Source organism: Hemiscyllium ocellatum, chromosome 14 (assembly GCF_020745735.1).
Source record: "Hemiscyllium ocellatum isolate sHemOce1 chromosome 14, sHemOce1.pat.X.cur, whole genome shotgun sequence".
NCBI classification, from domain to species: Eukaryota; Metazoa; Chordata; class Chondrichthyes; order Orectolobiformes; family Hemiscylliidae; genus Hemiscyllium; species Hemiscyllium ocellatum.
In genome coordinates this window covers 34,474,994-34,492,725 of record NC_083414.1, presented here as the reverse complement: position 1 = coordinate 34,492,725, position 17,732 = coordinate 34,474,994, and the positions used below count along the sequence as shown (strand labels likewise).

At 37.0% G+C, this 17,732-nt stretch overlaps 1 protein-coding gene across 5 annotated transcripts in view; it reads left to right on the top strand.

Moving 5' to 3' along the window:
• The window catches only part of tasora (transcription activation suppressor a), a 57,120-nt gene extending 40,633 nt beyond the window's left edge, over window positions 1-16,487 (top strand). Inside the window, exons 14-23 of one of the 5 annotated variants that reach the window (XM_060835593.1) lie at window positions 422-1,162; window positions 3,630-4,153; window positions 6,163-6,301; window positions 6,942-7,966; window positions 10,207-10,332; window positions 11,398-11,557; window positions 11,947-12,055; window positions 13,471-13,649; window positions 13,737-13,895; window positions 14,993-16,487. In XM_060835593.1, coding sequence (XP_060691576.1) covers window positions 422-1,162; window positions 3,630-4,153; window positions 6,163-6,301; window positions 6,942-7,966; window positions 10,207-10,332; window positions 11,398-11,557; window positions 11,947-12,055; window positions 13,471-13,649; window positions 13,737-13,895; window positions 14,993-15,612 — 3,782 coding nt within the window. In that variant the 3' untranslated portion in view covers window positions 15,613-16,487. Of the gene's footprint in view, window positions 1-421; window positions 1,163-3,614; window positions 4,154-6,162; window positions 6,302-6,941; window positions 7,967-10,206; window positions 10,333-11,397; window positions 11,558-11,946; window positions 12,056-13,470; window positions 13,650-13,736; window positions 13,907-14,924; window positions 14,952-14,992 lie in introns of those variants that run through there. The other 4 variants (XM_060835594.1, XM_060835592.1, XM_060835595.1 and 1 more) reach the window with 4 other exon arrangements.
• Window positions 16,488-17,732: the final 1,245 nt, after the last annotated feature.

Below are 17,732 nucleotides of genomic sequence, written 5' to 3'. Positions count from 1 at the left end.
AGCAGGTATTCATTACCACTCTGGCTGGACGGGTTGAATGTAGCAACTGTAATTACCTTGTGTGTCTCAGTTGATATTAATGGATTAAAATAGTCCCCTTTAATTAGATTCTGGACTATCTTCTGCCCTCATTTGTTTAATTGAATATCTTATACTGGAAGTTGACGCAACCTTAAAATTTATCTTTTGAATGTCAGTCTTACTGAATTTCTTTAAACAAATAGTGTGAAGTACAGTTTGTTTTCAGGAGGAATAAAATTTGCCAACTTTGTTGCAAAAGGTATTCTCAGAAGTAATATAAGCTTGGATATATCTCCTGCAGATTTTCTTTCCCTTTTCTGTTGAGTTCTGTGTTTAATTCTGTTGGTCTGTTATGTAAATGTGCTTAATAAGTTCGCGGTTATTTGTGTTTCTTTTGTAGATGAGATAAAGAGAAATGCAGAGTCTGTGTCAACTGTTTGCAATAATCCAGAGGTCATGCCACAGTTATCCAAGCTTGTACCTGCATTTCACTTTGCTTTGGATAAAATTCGAAAGGAGCTGCCTTGTAGCTTAAAGAATTCAACCATAGATGCTGCATTTGAAAATAATCTAATTGGTTACTTAAAGAATTCCCAAGGAAAAGAGGCTTGTGTTGAAAATGGAAATCCTGCTCAATTTGTCATTCCTACTTATGAGGAAAAAAGGTTCTCTTCAACCAGGCAAAAGAGGTCAAATTTATCAAGAATCTTGCGCTCTTACTTCTTTCATCCTGTTCGCTATCAGTTTGAAGTTTCCAAAGCTATTGGGATGTTAGATCAATATCCAATCTCTGAAACTGAGTTACTGAGCTCACCTACTACATGTTCTGGAGAGGAGCAAACATTTGAGAATCCTGTGCCAGAGGTTGCTGCTCAGGAGCCTCTGAATCCTCAGACGAGCAACATCATAGCTGATGGTAACTTTGTGATGCCTTCTGATAATATGGCTGATTATGATCCTGATAAAATTCAAGAGCTTATTGACTTGATCTACAGCAGGAAAAGGTATGGGCCAGGAGAAACTAATATAATGAATATTGAAGGACTTGCACATTGTATATCTGACAAAAATAACCTTGGAATAAAGAGAAAATTGGAATCTGTTACTGAGAGAAGCAACAAGCATATGAAGACCACTCAAGGTAATAGAACGCAGCATTTAAATATTAGTTTAATGTTAAACTTCATGCAGTGTTATAGGTAGTTTGTTTGGTTATCAACTTAATTTGTAAGGATAAGTAAAGTGGATGTAGGTCTGATCTATGGGATGAAAACTGTCTTCACTGATTAAGAATTCTGTTTTGAAATAGATTTGGCTAGTTTCAAAGCCAGTTAATTAACATGAGGATAACAAGCATTTGGCATGACTCATGGTAATTTGGTTTGATATTATGACTTCATAAGGATCGTATACATGTAAAATAACTGTCATAGAGCCATGTAGCACAGAATCAGCCCTCCAATTTAACCAGCTTGAACTGGTCAGACATCCCAATCTGACCTAGTCCTACCTGTCAGCATGTGGCTCATATCCCTCCAAACCCTTCCTATTCATATATCCATCTAGTTGCTTTTTAAATGTTGTAATTCTGCATGCCTCCATCACTTCCTCGTTCCATAATAGCACCACGTTCTGTGGGAAAACGTTACCTCTAGGTCCTTTTTAAATCTTGCCCCTCTCACCATAAACCTATGCCCTTTAGTTTTGGACTTGCCCACCTTAGAACAAAGACCTAGGCTATTTACCTTATCCGACTTTATAAACCTTAATCTAGTCAGCCCTTTGTTTCTGACACTTCAGGAAAAAAAGTCCCCAGCCTATTCAGCCTCTTCCTATAACTCAGATTCTCTAATCCCAGCAACTCCTTTGTACGTTTTTTCTGCACTCTCTCAAATTTAACAAAATCTTTCCGTTAGAAGGACAACCAGAATTGTACGCAGTATACTAAAAGTGGTCTCACCAATGTCATGTACAGCTGCAATATGAGGTCCCTGTGTAATGTTCTGACCAGCGAAGACAAGTGTGCCAAATGCTGCCTTCACCACCCTGTCTACCTGCCACTCCACTTTCAAGGAACTGTGAACCTACATCCTTAGGTCTCTGTTTGGCGACAATCCCCAGTGCCCTAATCTGAAAATTTGGAAATACAACCAGAAAGTGCTGGGAATACCTAGGTCGGGCACAACACTGAAGAGAGAAACCACTAACATTTCAGGTCTGTGATCCTTTTTCCGACTTAAAGCATTAGCTACACACTCCATTAGAGAGAAGCAATTAGTTACATATAGCTTGAGTGGCATCACTGTTAGCAATGGGTCAAGGTGAGATGGTACACATATTGAACCCGTGCTGTTGGGCTAATTCTGCATTACACGAGTCACATCCCTTGGTTTTCATTATTGTTTAAACAGTAGATGATACGCTGACTTGAAAACAATATTGTCCTTGCCAGTGCCAGTGAAATGAAGTAGCCTTGATGGAGGGCCATTAACCTGAGGTCTTTAACGTTAAAGTTTATTGTCCTACCTGGGAAAGCTTTCTAGTACAATGCCAGCAACTTTCTGTGTTAGAAATTGTGAGCAATGTTTTTCCTACCACGGGATTCTTGCCTTCTCACCTTATATGAACATAGTGAATGAATAATCAAGATTGCTGGAGTTGTGGATCCTGTGCAATGGAACATCCCAACATTTACCAGGTGTTCTGTTCAAGGAAATCAAGTGATGAAGAATAGAACTGCATCCTAATCTTGAAACACTTCATAAGCTTTCTTTTACAGAAATAAGCATTGGAAACATGTAATTCCAAACCCAACATGAATATTTTGGATGTCTTTGAGGCATGAGCTTTTAACTTAAGACATCAACTGTTCAGGTCATTTACTGAAACATCAGTAGATAAAATTTCAGTAGTCTTTAAAGTTCTGTTTCCTTATGTTTATTTCTGTCCAGTGCTTTAACTGGGTCTTATCCAGCCTATGTTTAGATCTGTGGTCTAAACTTCATCTCTCCTGATCTGCCAAAGAAGCCCTTTGAAATATTAGCTGGTTGTATGTTCCCTGTTTGCTGAAGTTTTGTTATCAGGCTTGATAATTGTATGTGAGTTTCCAACTCCACAGTGTGCAGGTTCTACTGATGGTGTAAATCAACTGGATGATGAAAGCTATTTCATGCTTTCTGGGATTGCGTGCTAACTGATTTTGGTGCCTTTCGGATGGAAGGGGAAATATCTTAACCAGTTCAGACTATCATTTTTGTCTGATCATGGTTTCATGAAATAGAAGTGATGGAGAAACTCAGCAGATCTGTGGAGAGAGAAACAGTTAACAATCTGAGTCCAATATGACTTTTTTTTTGGAAAACCAAGTTTCATGAAATTGGTCAACCTGTGTAACTCGGTATTGCCTGTAACCACTTGAAATCAGTGTTTTTGATCTGTCTTTTTAAAAAGATTCTGTCTGTGAAAGTACCAAGTATTAAAATGGCTAGTAGGATTCAAATGTGTTAGCTTTTTATATTTTAAATCATTGTAACAGTACATATAGTTAAATTCACAATTAATGTACAATTAAAATCAGCCTCTGTTTTAAAAAGGTGACTTCTTTGCAGGATCAATGGCAGTTGATGAATCGAGGTTATCTGAAACTGATCAAATAATAAATGGGCTTGGTTTCAATGAATCTGACTTAAGGCAACGTGAGCCTACGACGACATTCACCCCAGATACTGAAAAACTGGTTGGCTTGTTGCTTGGTATATTCAAATCGTCAAATTGTCAGAGCACTGGCTCAGAAGTTCCATTAAACCAGGATGCAAGAATGCTAGTTTGTTCCGATGGTGGTGATCTACAAAACAAGAATTTGGATTACTTTTGGGACCAAAGTAACAGCTTGATTAATGAGAAAGAACAACTGAATCAGAAAAACATCAGTCACACACCACACACTGAAGCAGCAAATCAAGATCACACTCAGGAAGCCTTTATTCCTGTCTTTGAGCAAGAAAGTCCAAGATTATGCGGAAGTGGTTCAGGTTTAGCATATGTTGATGATATTCATTTCAGAATAAAAACGAAGGACCAACCTTCTGGAGAACATTCACTGCAGTACAATTTGAGAGCAGAGTACCCAGAGGTAAGGCTTACTAGTCTGCCATTCTTTTTAGTTGCCTATACTTGAAACTGTATGAATTAAGGGATTAATTTACCAGCCTGGATTTTGCAGTGAGTAGTAAATTGGCAAGGGTTTTTTGTCAGTGACTTCTTCAGAGGTTACTTTGCAATCTCCATGGTGAAATTTCTGCAGTTATTGTTGGCAGATTAAATCTCTTGCCAAGTCAGGGGAATGTCTCCAGTGGAGAAGCATTAATATCATCAAGCATATAGAGCAATCATAGCGAAACATTCACACGGAAATTAGGACATTAAAACCATTGAATCTTTTTCCCTTCAGTTTAAAATTTTAGATCATGAAATAAAGGTCAACAGTTGGCTAATGATTGAAACTAAAATTTAGCAACAGATCATTTTTTGTTTTAAAAAATTTTATTGTGGAACATTCCCAAAACAAAGTTAGTTATCTCATTCAACAAAGTGCACTTCTTTACAAGGATGTTTTTCAGTGAAATTGCAAGTGTAGACATGGGCATTTTTCTCAAATCAGGGTGGCAATAAAGATTGCAATTTGTGGGAAAAGTTACAGTGCACCATTGTCTCATTGACTGCAGCTTTCCAGATTTCTTCTTTTAACTGCTCATATGCCAGTTGCAGAGTTGCTGTCTGTTTCAATGGCTTAATGATGGGGAATGCTATCATTTTTGTCACTATCACAGAAATTCTGGATCATTCAATAAGCAAAGTAACATTACTTTACAATGGGGTTTTCTGACTGTTATTAATTTGTTGATACAAATTTGAGACTGGATGAGATGAGAAAGGAAGCAAGTGCATTTGTATCATATTTAATTTGTATGATTTAATGTTTCAAATCACTGCCATCACTACCACCACTGATAGGATTGCATACGTGTACGTAACTATATTGATATCTTTAAAAGTCAGCAATCTTTTATCGGAAACTTTAGGTACTAACTTCCAGAACCATTAGACCTGCTAGCTGGTTGTGACACTGGGAAGCATTTTTATCCATAATCCAAAAATTTGCACATTTGTGCAAAGCAATGAATGATATCACCTGGGTCATTAGCAGATAACAAATTGCAAAAGCTTTAACACAGCAAACCAATCTGAAACCTGCCTACAAGGCTAGAAAAGCAGAGGTGATGAGTAATTTCAGAAGGAATTTAGAAGAGTAATGTAGAATATTTACAGTACAATGGGTATAGACTGGCTGATAACACTGATTATACCTACAGGGCCTGCATGAATTCTGTTGACCTAAAGGCAGTCACCTTTGTTATGATTCAATTTTTTAAATAAACTGTTCAATAATGCCGTTACATAAGATGTTGCATCAGCTTAGTGTTGACAAAAGCAAAATGGTGCAGGTTGCAGTATTGGGTTTGATAACTGCCCTGTTAGGGTGATCAAACAGAATGTTATGATCCTTTCAAGCATTATTCGTTTAACTGAAACAAACTAATGGTTCCATGGTATTACAGCATGTCTCTCTCTTCTAGTTTGAAACAACAGGTTCTGACTCTGGCACTATATTAGTGTGGGACTCTAAAGTTGTGTGCTGTTCTCTTCAGTGCCATTAGTTGCTTCAATTGCAGTTTTTCTTTCAAAGGTTCACTGTGGTTATCCTGAAGAACACGTTTTTGCTCTGAAAACCCTGTTCATGCCGAATTAATTTTTGTAATTGACCAGTCAGTTCCCTTTGTCTTTGCAATGTACTTTTTAGGGAAATCTACACATTCAGTGGAAATCGTGAATGAGGGTGGTGATTGATAGTTAATTTGACTCATACCAACACATGAAGTATAAACAATATAATTATTTAAAGCCTTACTTTGAATTATTTCCTCAAACCTTTTGATGAAAAATGAAGTGCTAAGTTACTAGTCTGGAATGTTAAGTTTTTCCAGAAAAGAATAAGGCCATTCACAACACAAAAATAAATAGGTGTCAACATTTAATCCAGATTGCTGAATTTGTTTTTGTGCTCATGTATCTCTTGCTAAGGAACAGAGCATTGGAAGTATAGGAAGTTGTAGTCCATGCACCACAAATGCGTCCCTTGAACAGCTGTACAGCAAGAAGATGACCACCTCAGGTTGCACCAGTGATAGTGAAATCAACTGGAAACTTATTCCCATAACCGGTAAGATGTTGTCTAATTGATACTTGAGAAATACTGTGTAGTGATTGTTTGTTTGTAACTTCAAACTTGAAGGCATTAAATGTTTAATATAGGAGAGGCAGTTATAAAAAAAAATTAGACATCTTTTATTTTTTTTTTCCTTCCCAGATTTCGAAACTACTTGATTAGTCTGTGGGCTGGTCTTTATAATAATTTTTCTTCTCTCTGTTCAGACAGTTAACTACTTGAATCAGAAATTGTAGAAGTTAATATAATTTGTATTCAGTTGATTGACATTAATGTTCCACCATCTTATGACGAACTCCATTGATTTGAGTTAGTTGGATGAAGGTAATGCGTCTCTTTTGACTGTAACTAGATTGTCATACTGATTGCTATTAGGGCTTTCTTTAAAATTTACTGCATTGTGGCAAAGGTTTTGAAAAAGTGAGGCGGTTTTTCAATGTTGAGTGCATTACGTTAGAAATCTTCATGAAACAGTATAGATGCTGTCTTCCACTCCAGTGTATTCATTGGAGTGTTGATTTTAAAATTGTGGTCTCCTCTGGCGTTCTGGTTGAATAATATGAAGCCTTAGAGTTACTAGAACGCCTCGTGTCTAGTTTATAGGATGTACGATAATAGCTGTCTTCGTTTGTAGATATGAAATCACGGATTGAACAACTGTTCTATTTACCACCAGAGGATTCATGTCCTGAAGATCCACGTGTCATAAATCGCCAGTCGAACATTAGTCATCAGTCGCCCATTGATTCTGACGCTGGAGCAAGCAATGTTCTAAAGGATTTCAAGTCGGATTTTGCAACTTATGAGACCAATGGCCATCCATTCGATCTGAAGGGTGACTCTGCTTCAGCAATTGAAAATACTGTTCTATCAGAATACAGCAAATTCTCAGATAAAATGAAACAGTTGCTTAAGAAAGAAAAGGTCCAATATGGCCATGACAACAAAAAACCAATATTTCTTGCTCCACAAAAGGTCCCAGCACTATCCAGGTATTCAAATGCCCAGTCACATCAAGTTTCTGTCCAAAATTATGTAAATAAATTACGCAAGAGGATGAACAGTGTAATTGCTGATGCTTGCTCTGACTTAACTTGCACGAAATTGAATCTTCATCCATCATCGCCCCCAAAGCTAGCTCAGAAAAGGCAAAAAGAGATTGTAACCTGTAATAGAGTCGCACAAGAGCTACTCCCATCCACACCTTCTCAGTTAAATACTTCAGTGTGCACAACAGAAGAATCTGTTCACTGCAAAAACTCCGTTTATGAAGAAGCGATTCCCTGTGAAAAAATTCAAGGACCTGAAAAAGATCCAAACACTGGTGTCTCCCTGTCTGAGAGTGTAGTGCAATCACAGCAAACTTCTGGGCACACTAGCTCAGTCAATGATTCCAATTACATGGCAGGGGAGGACAAAAGATTGTCACCAGAGAAAACCCCAGGCTTGGGGAATCAACAGGAGATGGTGCATCCATCGCAAGAACCCAGTGGGACTGTAGGGCTTCCTGGAGCACAACCATGTTTAACCAACTTAATTCAGCAATTAAACCCTGAAGTATTTTGCAGCTTAGTTGAAATTATTAAGGATGTTCAGAAGAACACAGTGAAGTTTTACATTTATGAAGTGGAGAAGACTTCTGTTTGTGCAGAAATAAAGGTACAATGACACTCTTATAATGACAATTGAACTGAACTTGGTTCTTGTGTGTTTTCAGTAAATCAGAGGGAATGTTGAATTTAACTGAATGTTGAACCATTTGGAGTTTCACAGGAAGAATTTATTTCTGTTTGTATCATGGGTATGCAAAATGGTACAGAGCCTTGATCTGACCCTACCTAAAGCACTGCACTTAATTTGGGGTATGACAACTGAACAAGGGTTGTAGTGCAGGATCATTCTAATGTTGCCAGAACTTAAAGGGTTAAATTGAAAGGCTTGGTTGTAAATGGGTGTGAGCTTGCTCACTGAGCCATAAGGTTCAGTTTTGGATGTTTTTGTCACCATACTAGGTAACATAATCAGTGAGCCTCCAGTGAAGCACTGGTGGTATGTGTCGCTTTCTATTTGTGTTTAGTTTTCTTTGGGTTGGTGATATCATTTCCAGTTCTTTTTCTTTTTCTCAGAGGATGGTAGATGTGGTCCAAATCAATGTGTTTGTTGATAAGAGTTCTGGTTGTAATGTCATGCTTCTAGGAATTCTCGTGTCTGTCTGTCTGTCTGTCTCTCTCTCTGGCTTGACCTAGGATGGATGTGTTGCCCCAGAGTGGTGTCCTCCTTTGTCTGTATGTAAGATAGTGGGTCATATCTTTTGGTGGCGAGTTGATGTTCATGTATCCTGGTGGCTGTTTCTCCAATGTGATGTTTGTTACAGTCCTTGCAAGATATTTTGTAAATGACATATTTGTTTTGCATGCTGTCTGTATAGGGTCTTTGAAGTTCATTAGCTGCTGTTTTAGTGTGTTGGGAGGTTTGTGGGCTACCATGATGTCAAGAGTTCTGAGTGGTCGGGCAGTCATTTCAGACATGTCATTGATGTAGGGTAAAGTGGTTAGGATTTCTCAGCACATTGTCTGTTTATTTGGGTTTGTTGCTGAGAAATGGGTGTACTCTATTTATTGGGTAACCTTCTTGAATATATTGTATAGTTGGCTTTCTTCTGCTCTTCGTAGTTCCTCGGTGCTGCAGTATTTGGTAGCTTGATGAAGTAGTGTCCTAATGCAGCTTCATTTGTGGGTGTTGAGACGATTGCTTCTGTAGTTAAGTATTTGGTCTGTATGTGGTGTTTTCCTGTTGACGCCGGTTTGAAGTTCCCCATTGACTGTTTGCTCTACTGTGATATCTAGGAATGGCATTAGGACATTATTCCAGAACTCTATCAATAAGCACATTGATTTGGTTCCCATCTACCATCCTCTGAGAAAAAGAGCCAAAAATAACATCACCAACCCAAAGAAAACTAAACACAAATTGTAAGCAGGACATAACACCAGAGCTTTACCAGAGGCTCACTGATGATGTTACCTAGTATGGTGACAAAACATGTGAAACTGAAATTTCCAGCTCAGCGAGCTAGCTCACATCCAGAACCTCAACCTGAGCTACAAATATTTTCAAAGCTTGCTAATTGCTTGTAAATACTTGGTTTATTTTGCCAAACAATATCAACTTGACATAAGTGCGCGCTACCTCACTCTATTGTTGTGATATTGAGATGCACTGACCTGTTGTGTTGTTGATTATTAGAATATTAGAAACTCTTTCCTTCCCCTTAACATGCTGGTCTTCTCCTGCTTATCTGTGTAATCCTGGGTTTGGCAGTCTTTCCTGGACAGAAACCGTTTGGGAGGTCATGGGTCTATAAAATACTCCAACTACTTTAATACTATCAAGTATTAAGTCCTTATTTGAGGATTTAGTTTTGAAGTTAGAAGAAAATTGAGGAACCTCTGTCACTAATGTGACATAGAAGTTACTTCATCAATGTTCCCTTTCAGTTTTACAGTTGGGAATGTCTTTGTTCTGTTTTTCTAACAGTATTGTCAGCTATATTCATGTTTTTTTGTGATGTTTTATGTAAGTAGGAATAAGGAAGTTATAATATTCGAGCATATTTTACAAATTTTATTTTTAGAGGGGTAGATACTAGGTAATTATAATACTAAGACAGGCTGATAAGCAGTTTTGGCAAGTCTAATTTAATAACTGTGTGACCCCTGTCATTGTGACTAGTACAGATACACTGGTGTTAATGTAAAAGCATGTTTAACATAGACTGAAGAAGTGAAAAATAGGTGGGAGGGATATGTTCACGAGTTGTTTTAAATGGAATTTCAGTTTTAAAGTGTTCTAAATTGTGACACACTTTGTAAATGATTCATTAATTCTGAATGATGCAGGAATATTTGACCGGATTGGGTAATAAGGAGTGTCATCCAGAGGAGTTTTTGAAAAAGAAAGATGGTTCGATGGATAAATTACTGATTATAATTCAAAATGAAGACATTGCATCTCACATTCACAAGGTGAAGACATCATTCTTCAAATCTTCCTTTGCATTTGATTGAGTATTTTCTACTCTCCTAAAGTTCAACCACATATAAATAATTTCCAGAAATATATATACTGCAAAAAAAGTAATTTCCTGCAGCTTTGAGGTATTGAACTTTATTGCAGGAAGTTACTTTTGTCATGTCTGTAAATAATGTCATGCTTGTACTATACATTTCGATATAAATGAACAGTCTGTTTACTTAAGAGTACAAAATTTGAAAGGAATTTTCTGGATTTGGTGGAATTTATTGGTATATATTTCCAAGACAGTTTTGAATGTAGTCTGGTGATATGTTGTTTTGAGCACACTTTTTGAGAGGGAGTCAAGTGCTTCCAAAACATCATCACGGTGTCACCCAATTCAATGTTTCAGACTTGGTGTGACCACAGGTGAAGATTTGGGCAATACCTGAGGTAGGGAGTGTGATTTCTTTTTAGAGGGGCTTCAGGTGGAACAGTAGTGATGAAAGAAGTTTGGAGTACCCAATTTCACTCTTGTTTAACCCTTCTCCATTTCTCCTCCTTCAACCCACCCTACCCTCCCCATATCCATCTCCTTCAGTACCACCTCCTCCCTCCTCCTCTCGTGAGAAGTTGATGAAAAGGCAGGCAGAGACCATCCAACTTTTCACAGGCTTTCGAAAGCAGCAGGATAAAGCCTCAGTGATGAGTTAATACTGATAAAAGGAAAAGTCAGCATTTAGAGGTTTTACAGCTGAGGTCCGTGCTGCCTCCAAAATCTCACCTGGGTGTCATGACCTAAAATTTGGGAAACCCTTAAGTAATGTTTAGTACAAATGAGGAAGTACTATATTGGTGTAGTGTTAGCCCAAAGATAAAGCTTAGCCTAATTTAACAAGTTGAAACTTGCAGTGGCACTCATCTACTTGTCTGCACTGACTTCTTAGGTGGATTTAGGCAGCATTTGTACTAAGATATTTCAGATTTGCTTTTAGATTTGGTGTGAATGTGGAGGTATCGGCACTTGCAGCTGAGGAGTACATTTATTTGAAAGGTTTAATTTACCTTAATTGCAGGTGCCATCTTTGATATCTTTAAAGAAGTTGTCCCGTGTCAGTTTTGCTGGAGTAGATAGCTTGGATGATGTACAGAATCACACTTACAATGAACTGTTCGTATCTGGTGGATTTATGGTGTCAGATGAAACAGTCCTAAATCCAGAATGTGTTACTGTTGGTAAGTGATCTGCTCCAGCTCAGTGTTTCCTGGCAGCTTTAATAACTCTGCCATTTTTATTGTTGGACATTGTTAAGAGTTTAGACAATCTTCTAATTTTAAATTAGAAAATAAAGAATTATGAATGGTTCTGTCTTGTTAATACTTCCGTTTTTAAGTTTTGAAATGAACGATATGAGTCATTCCTTCTCCTCTTCGCTCTGTTTAGCTCTCCACCCCCGACTTTCAATGTCTTAGTTAACATGTCTTGAGAATCAGAATCCTCTTACTCTGCTTATTAAGATCTGGGCTCACAATGTGATGGTTTATTGAGGTTCCAAATACAGTATTATGTGTGTTTGGCATAAGTATTATTGTACTTGTTGAACAATAAAAAACAATTTTTCCAGAAAAACTTCAGGTCTTCCTGGACTTCCTCAAAGATTTGAGTACTCCTGATAGTAAGTGGGTCTGGAAAGTTCATTGCAAAATGCACAAAAAGTTGAAGGAACTGGCAAGGTCAGTGTGTTGTCTTATTTCATTTTATTGAATAGTAACAGATCAGTCATAATCTATTGCAGATATCATAGTTGAATATTGATTAAAGTTGACTTTTGGTACATAGATCTCAATAATATAAAGGTCATGTTCACACTTTTCAGTAATATACATTTCCTACATGAATTTGCATGGATATTGACTGTCCATGCTCGTGTGAGCAGTTTTCTCCCCACTTCCATTTGCTGTTTGAATAAGTTGCCCTCTTTAGACTGCTAATCCTTAATGGCCTTCCTTAGTCTGCAAACAGCACAGCACTATTTTTGGTCTTTATCATGAACTGGCATTTGAAATGTAAGTAGACGAGGTTTTCCCCCAGAATATTTGTTACCTTTTGTAAGGGACTTGCTGGAATGTTCCAGAGAGGCTTGTTTGGGAATATTGCAGATTCCCAATACAGTCACTTCTAAATTATGTGGGAAACTGTTCTGTTCTGGTCGTATATAATGGAAATTCTTGTTACTGAAAGCGCAGAGGGTTAAGTAATCACTTCTTACCTACAGCAAGACAGATTTCTTATTGCTTTCCTTCTGCACATCTGAAACATTTCTTCTTTCTGGTTTTATTTCTCTGGCCTTTTCCTTGCCCCTAACCTTGCCCACTTTAATCCTTGACTGTTAATTCAGATTTACCAGAATAAGCCTCTGGGTTCTGGGCTTGAATCCCTCCCTGAGACACCCGACCAGACCATAGTCACTGGTTGGGTGTCTTGACTGCCCTGCCCACCACTATTGCTCCCAACCTCAAAGACACTAAAACAGGAAAATTTAAATGTTTTATTATTAACATTAAAGTACTTCAACAAAACGTAAAAGAAGAATATTGTAATATATAATATAGAAAACAGCGCAACAGATTGGAGCCAGAAAAGATGTTCCTTTTAGGTAGGGACATGATTTCAGAGCAAGGGCAGGTCATTTGGGACTAAGGTGCCCAGGGGGTTCACTGAAGATGGTGAAGGCTGTAAATGGATTGCTCCTCCTGTTTCATAGTTTCTATAACCAAATAAATTTGAATGTAAATCTGACTCTAAACAGCTTATGACTTTCCACAATTAACGTACTATCTTTCCCAAACTGTACAATTCGTGATATTTTATCCTGTAAGATTGGACTGTTTATGACTGCACTGAATTATTGATACAAAAGTAAAAATTACCGAGCACTAAATGGGATTGAATTATTTTTCTAATGGGATATAGAGACCACTGAAACTGAAGATCTGTACAAGTTTATTGAGGAGATGCTGTCTTCGTTAGTATAAATATCTTGCATGATTCTGTTATTGGTGTGAACTGATTCAGATGTTCAAATCGTAGTGGTACTTAGAAGCTTTTTGCTGTGTACTGTAAATAATGAAACTATTTTTGTTTACAGAACAAATACAGCAGCTTTCAATATTCTATCACTGCTGAATAAATATCAGAAGTGTAATCTAGTCGAAGTCCTGTCTTACCATGATTGTGACTCCAGATCACGAAACACTATTGAATTAGACTGTTTAGTTAAACTGCAAGCTCAAACAATACAGCACAGACATGCAGTGTTCCTGACTGGTAAGTATTGAATTTCAGCTACAATGTAATTTTCACCTTTTGTACATATAGATTATAAATTAATCTACTTTGGGATTGTACTTTCAGAGAAAAATATGGAGCCTCTTTTCAATTACTCAGAATGTGGAGTAGTCGTGGCCAGTATTGGTGATCTTGTGAAAAACTTCAAAAATCTTATTGGCTATCATAGTTCTAGCATGGAAGATAAACAACTGTTAGGATTAGGATCTCAAGATGGCCCGCAAGGCAAGTGAAATGTACTGGAAAATTTATTTTAATATTTCAGGGAATTGTTGAATGAAATCTTAATAAGTTAATACTCAGACTTGTATTGCTTAAAATTTTACATGAACAAACTCAATTTTGACTGCTTGAATTTGCAGAAGGCAAAATCAAATCATAAATATGAAGGAGAAAGATTTAGAATAGTTGCAAAATCAAGATGTGTAGTGCGTATTCGTATTTACTCAAAAAATGAGATGCAATAAATGTCAAACTAACTTCAGTAATATCAATTTTATTAGAAAGATGCAGGAATGCTGAGGATTGTTATCAATGGATTATGTGGAAATCCATTGAATAAGAAGTTTTACATTAATCACAACTTAGATACCATGTTCAGTTTTGATCAGGCTACAAAAGCATGGTTTAATTAAAATAGAGAAAACTGGAAGACAGATCCTGCACATGGTGAAAATTGGAAAGCTTTGAAAATTAATTTTCTAATTCCATATTCTGAATGTAGTCAATTTCAAAACATTACATATCTCTAAGGCAGAACAATTATATGCAAAAACAAAACAGTGAAACTGCTAAAACTTAAAAATTACCTGGAAAGTTTTTCATCACCTCTGGTCTAAGAAGCTAATCTAAACTAGAAAAAAATTTTCCAATTATTTTTAGTTAAATGCTACTTGCTGTCTAATTGAAGAAATTACTTTGGTGCATTGTTCTTCATCAAACAATTGAAAACTAAATCAATTAACATGATTGCTCAAAGACTGTTCAGAAGAGCAGATGTTGATTTGTGGATTCTTCCGTTTTGGTCACAATCCATTATTGTTACCCCTGTAAAGTCAAGCCAGTGATTTCTGTCACATGGCATTGTGGAATTGGTCCTGTTTACTTTGTGCCCAACAATGCATCCTTGCACACACTGTGGATATAGTCTTTTAGAAACAAAGAAGTTGTTTTATTACCCGGCTGTTAGGTTCTATTGGTATCCACTTACCTTACTAAAATGGAAATTTTCAATGTTGTAATTTTGTTTTAAAGAGTTCTTCCAGATCAGATGTTGTCCAGAATGATTTGCCATATTTTCATCAGTAATTTCTCATGGCTAGGTACGTTTTCTTCCAACTCACTGGAGTTGGCAGAAGTGGAAAGAACCGAAGGAAATAATGAAGAGGAAGATATGTCATTGGACTCTGAAGATAATTCACCACAGATAGAAATCTGTAGTGAAAAATCTGAAGATATAAATATTGCTAATAGCTCTCAAACTGAGGTACAGGGAACAAAAGGTGTGCTAATCCATTCAGAGGAGTCTACACAACAGGCATCAGGTGATGTTCAGATCACCCCATCAGTGGATGTCACTTCTGAAGTGCCATCAAATGATATTGCTACTTCCACTTTGCAGTTGGTCAAAGGAGATAAAGATTCCAAAAGAGAAGGATTTGCATATAACAGTACTCCATTTTATTCCCATTCAAATGTTGAATCAGATTACAGGAATTTTAATGTAATTACCCATCAGAGTTTTCTAACAAGTGGATTTGGGCAATCATATATTCCTCCTTTAAACCAGAACAGCCAGGACGCCAATAGTTATTTTTCATCAGAGTACAATCAAAACTTACCTTATAAGAACAACTGGAAAAATTCCTGGAATGCTGGTGGTGCATCAAATTTGTCTTACCAGCAGCAACAGCAGAAACAACATCAACAGAGGTATCACTAAATTCCAACTCTGAACTGTCTTTTGTGGTGATTTTTGAACTGTACATAAGTTTCTAGACACTCGTGTCCTTGTGCTGGGGTGCTGAAATGACTTATTCAGAGGCATACCATACATATGTTGGTTATAGTGACTTTTGTTTGAGATGGACACCATTACATTTGTTCCTCTTCTGTTTAAATAACTACAGTTTTTTGCTGTTTTCTACTTAAAATGATTTAAGACCTTTTGTTCTACAGTTGCTTTTTCTTAGAAACAAGCTTTTTTAAATTCCTGAACCACATTTCTGTTCTTGAATAAGATGTCAGTTATATTCTTTCTTAGACAAGAAATTCAGATCTGGCTGTCAGAATTATCAAGGTCTGAAACTTTAGTACATCTGTACTGTAAGAACTTCTTTGAAGCATGTTACATTGATGGGCAATCAGTTTGTGTGTAAACTTAAGTATGATTATTGGCTGTTCGATCCATTACATGTTGGCAGTCTTGACCTGTGTTAAGAAAAATCCAAAATGTATCTTGATGGGCTTTTTTGGTTAAAGACATTTTTAATTTTTCAGAAAAATGTCTCACAATTCTTCTCACATGCGGTTAACCTTTTGATACATTTAATTTATTTTGTACAAATGTTCCATGAACCAGTTTTTTTTTTATTCAAGTTGTACGGTTGCTGTTTGGTAATGGTATTTTATTTAATGGCCTTACAGCAGACACTGGACTGCTTGTTAACTAAACATATTCATATACCTCATTTTCAAGTGTAGAGCCTATTTTGCCACTTGTTCAATTGAGCATTAAACAAAACACTTGCATACAGATTACTTGAGGATATTTGTGTATGTGTGTAAATATATAAATATATATATATATATATGAGAGAGAGATTAAAACTGTTTTTCTTACACTGTTGTATATTAAAAATTAGACCTGTCAAATTTAGTCTGGGCAATTTTGTTTCCTTGTTTTTTTTTAATTGTCGTTTGAATTTTGGCAAAGTTACTGAGTCAAAGAGTGAATGCTGTGTAGATGATGACCTGATACAGCCTGTGGGGGAATGAGCATTCCAGGTGAAATATATGTTCCATCCTACTTGTGATAGTCTCATCCAGAAAACCATTGCCGTACTTTCACATGGGCCATTTGGCTATACTGTCTTAGTGTACTATTGAATTCCTCACTTGCTTAATCAAGTTAAAATGATTAGTTACTGAAAAGCATCTCACTCCTACAATTACAAGAGCAGATAGATACTATAGAGCTTCCATAAAGTCTGATAATTGATGATTAATGTACTTTGGTCTCCTATTTCCAATGCAGGTCCAAATTTCAGCAGCCAATAGAGCTCTCAATTTCCTCTGCAGAAGCCCATACAAGCGCTATCCATTACACCATCCTCTGACTTGTTCTCACATTGAACTATGTCTCTTTAAATTCCATTGAAGTACTCCAATGTTTTGAGGAATTAAATGTGTTTTTTTTTAAACCATGCACTCATGGCATGTGCAGATTGGCTGGGCCAATGTTCATTACCCATCCCTAGTTGCCCTTAAAGTGGTGATTCCTTGAAGCATTGCAGTCCATGGCCTGTCGGTAGATGATCAATGCCGTTTTTGGGGGGAAAAAAAATGCATATGGCTAACTTGCCTTTTTAATAGGGATGAGGAAGAACAGACATGATGCAGTCAATATCTGACATTATTGAATTCAGTACTGACACTTCCAATGCTGTAAACTTGCCTAAGTAGAAATGTGGTGGTGATCCTTGAACTTGCATTATGCTTCTTGGAACGTAGCAGCAGACCCAGACCAAAAATATTAAAGTGAAATGCTGCTTTACGTGAAATGTGTATTTGGGGCCTTTGAGGTGTTGAATGGCAAGTATTACACCATGTGCAATTGAATGAAAATTTGATGAGGAAGTGAAGTAGTTTTTTTATTCATTCATGGGATGAGGACATCAGTGATCATGCCAGAGTCAATCACATTGCTGTGGGTTTGGAGTCACGTGTAGGTCAGGCCAGGTAAAGATGTTAGTGAACTAGATAGGTTTTCCCTGACAATCGACAATAGTTTCATGGTTATCATTAGACTCTCAAATTCCAGATCTTCACTGAATTCAAATT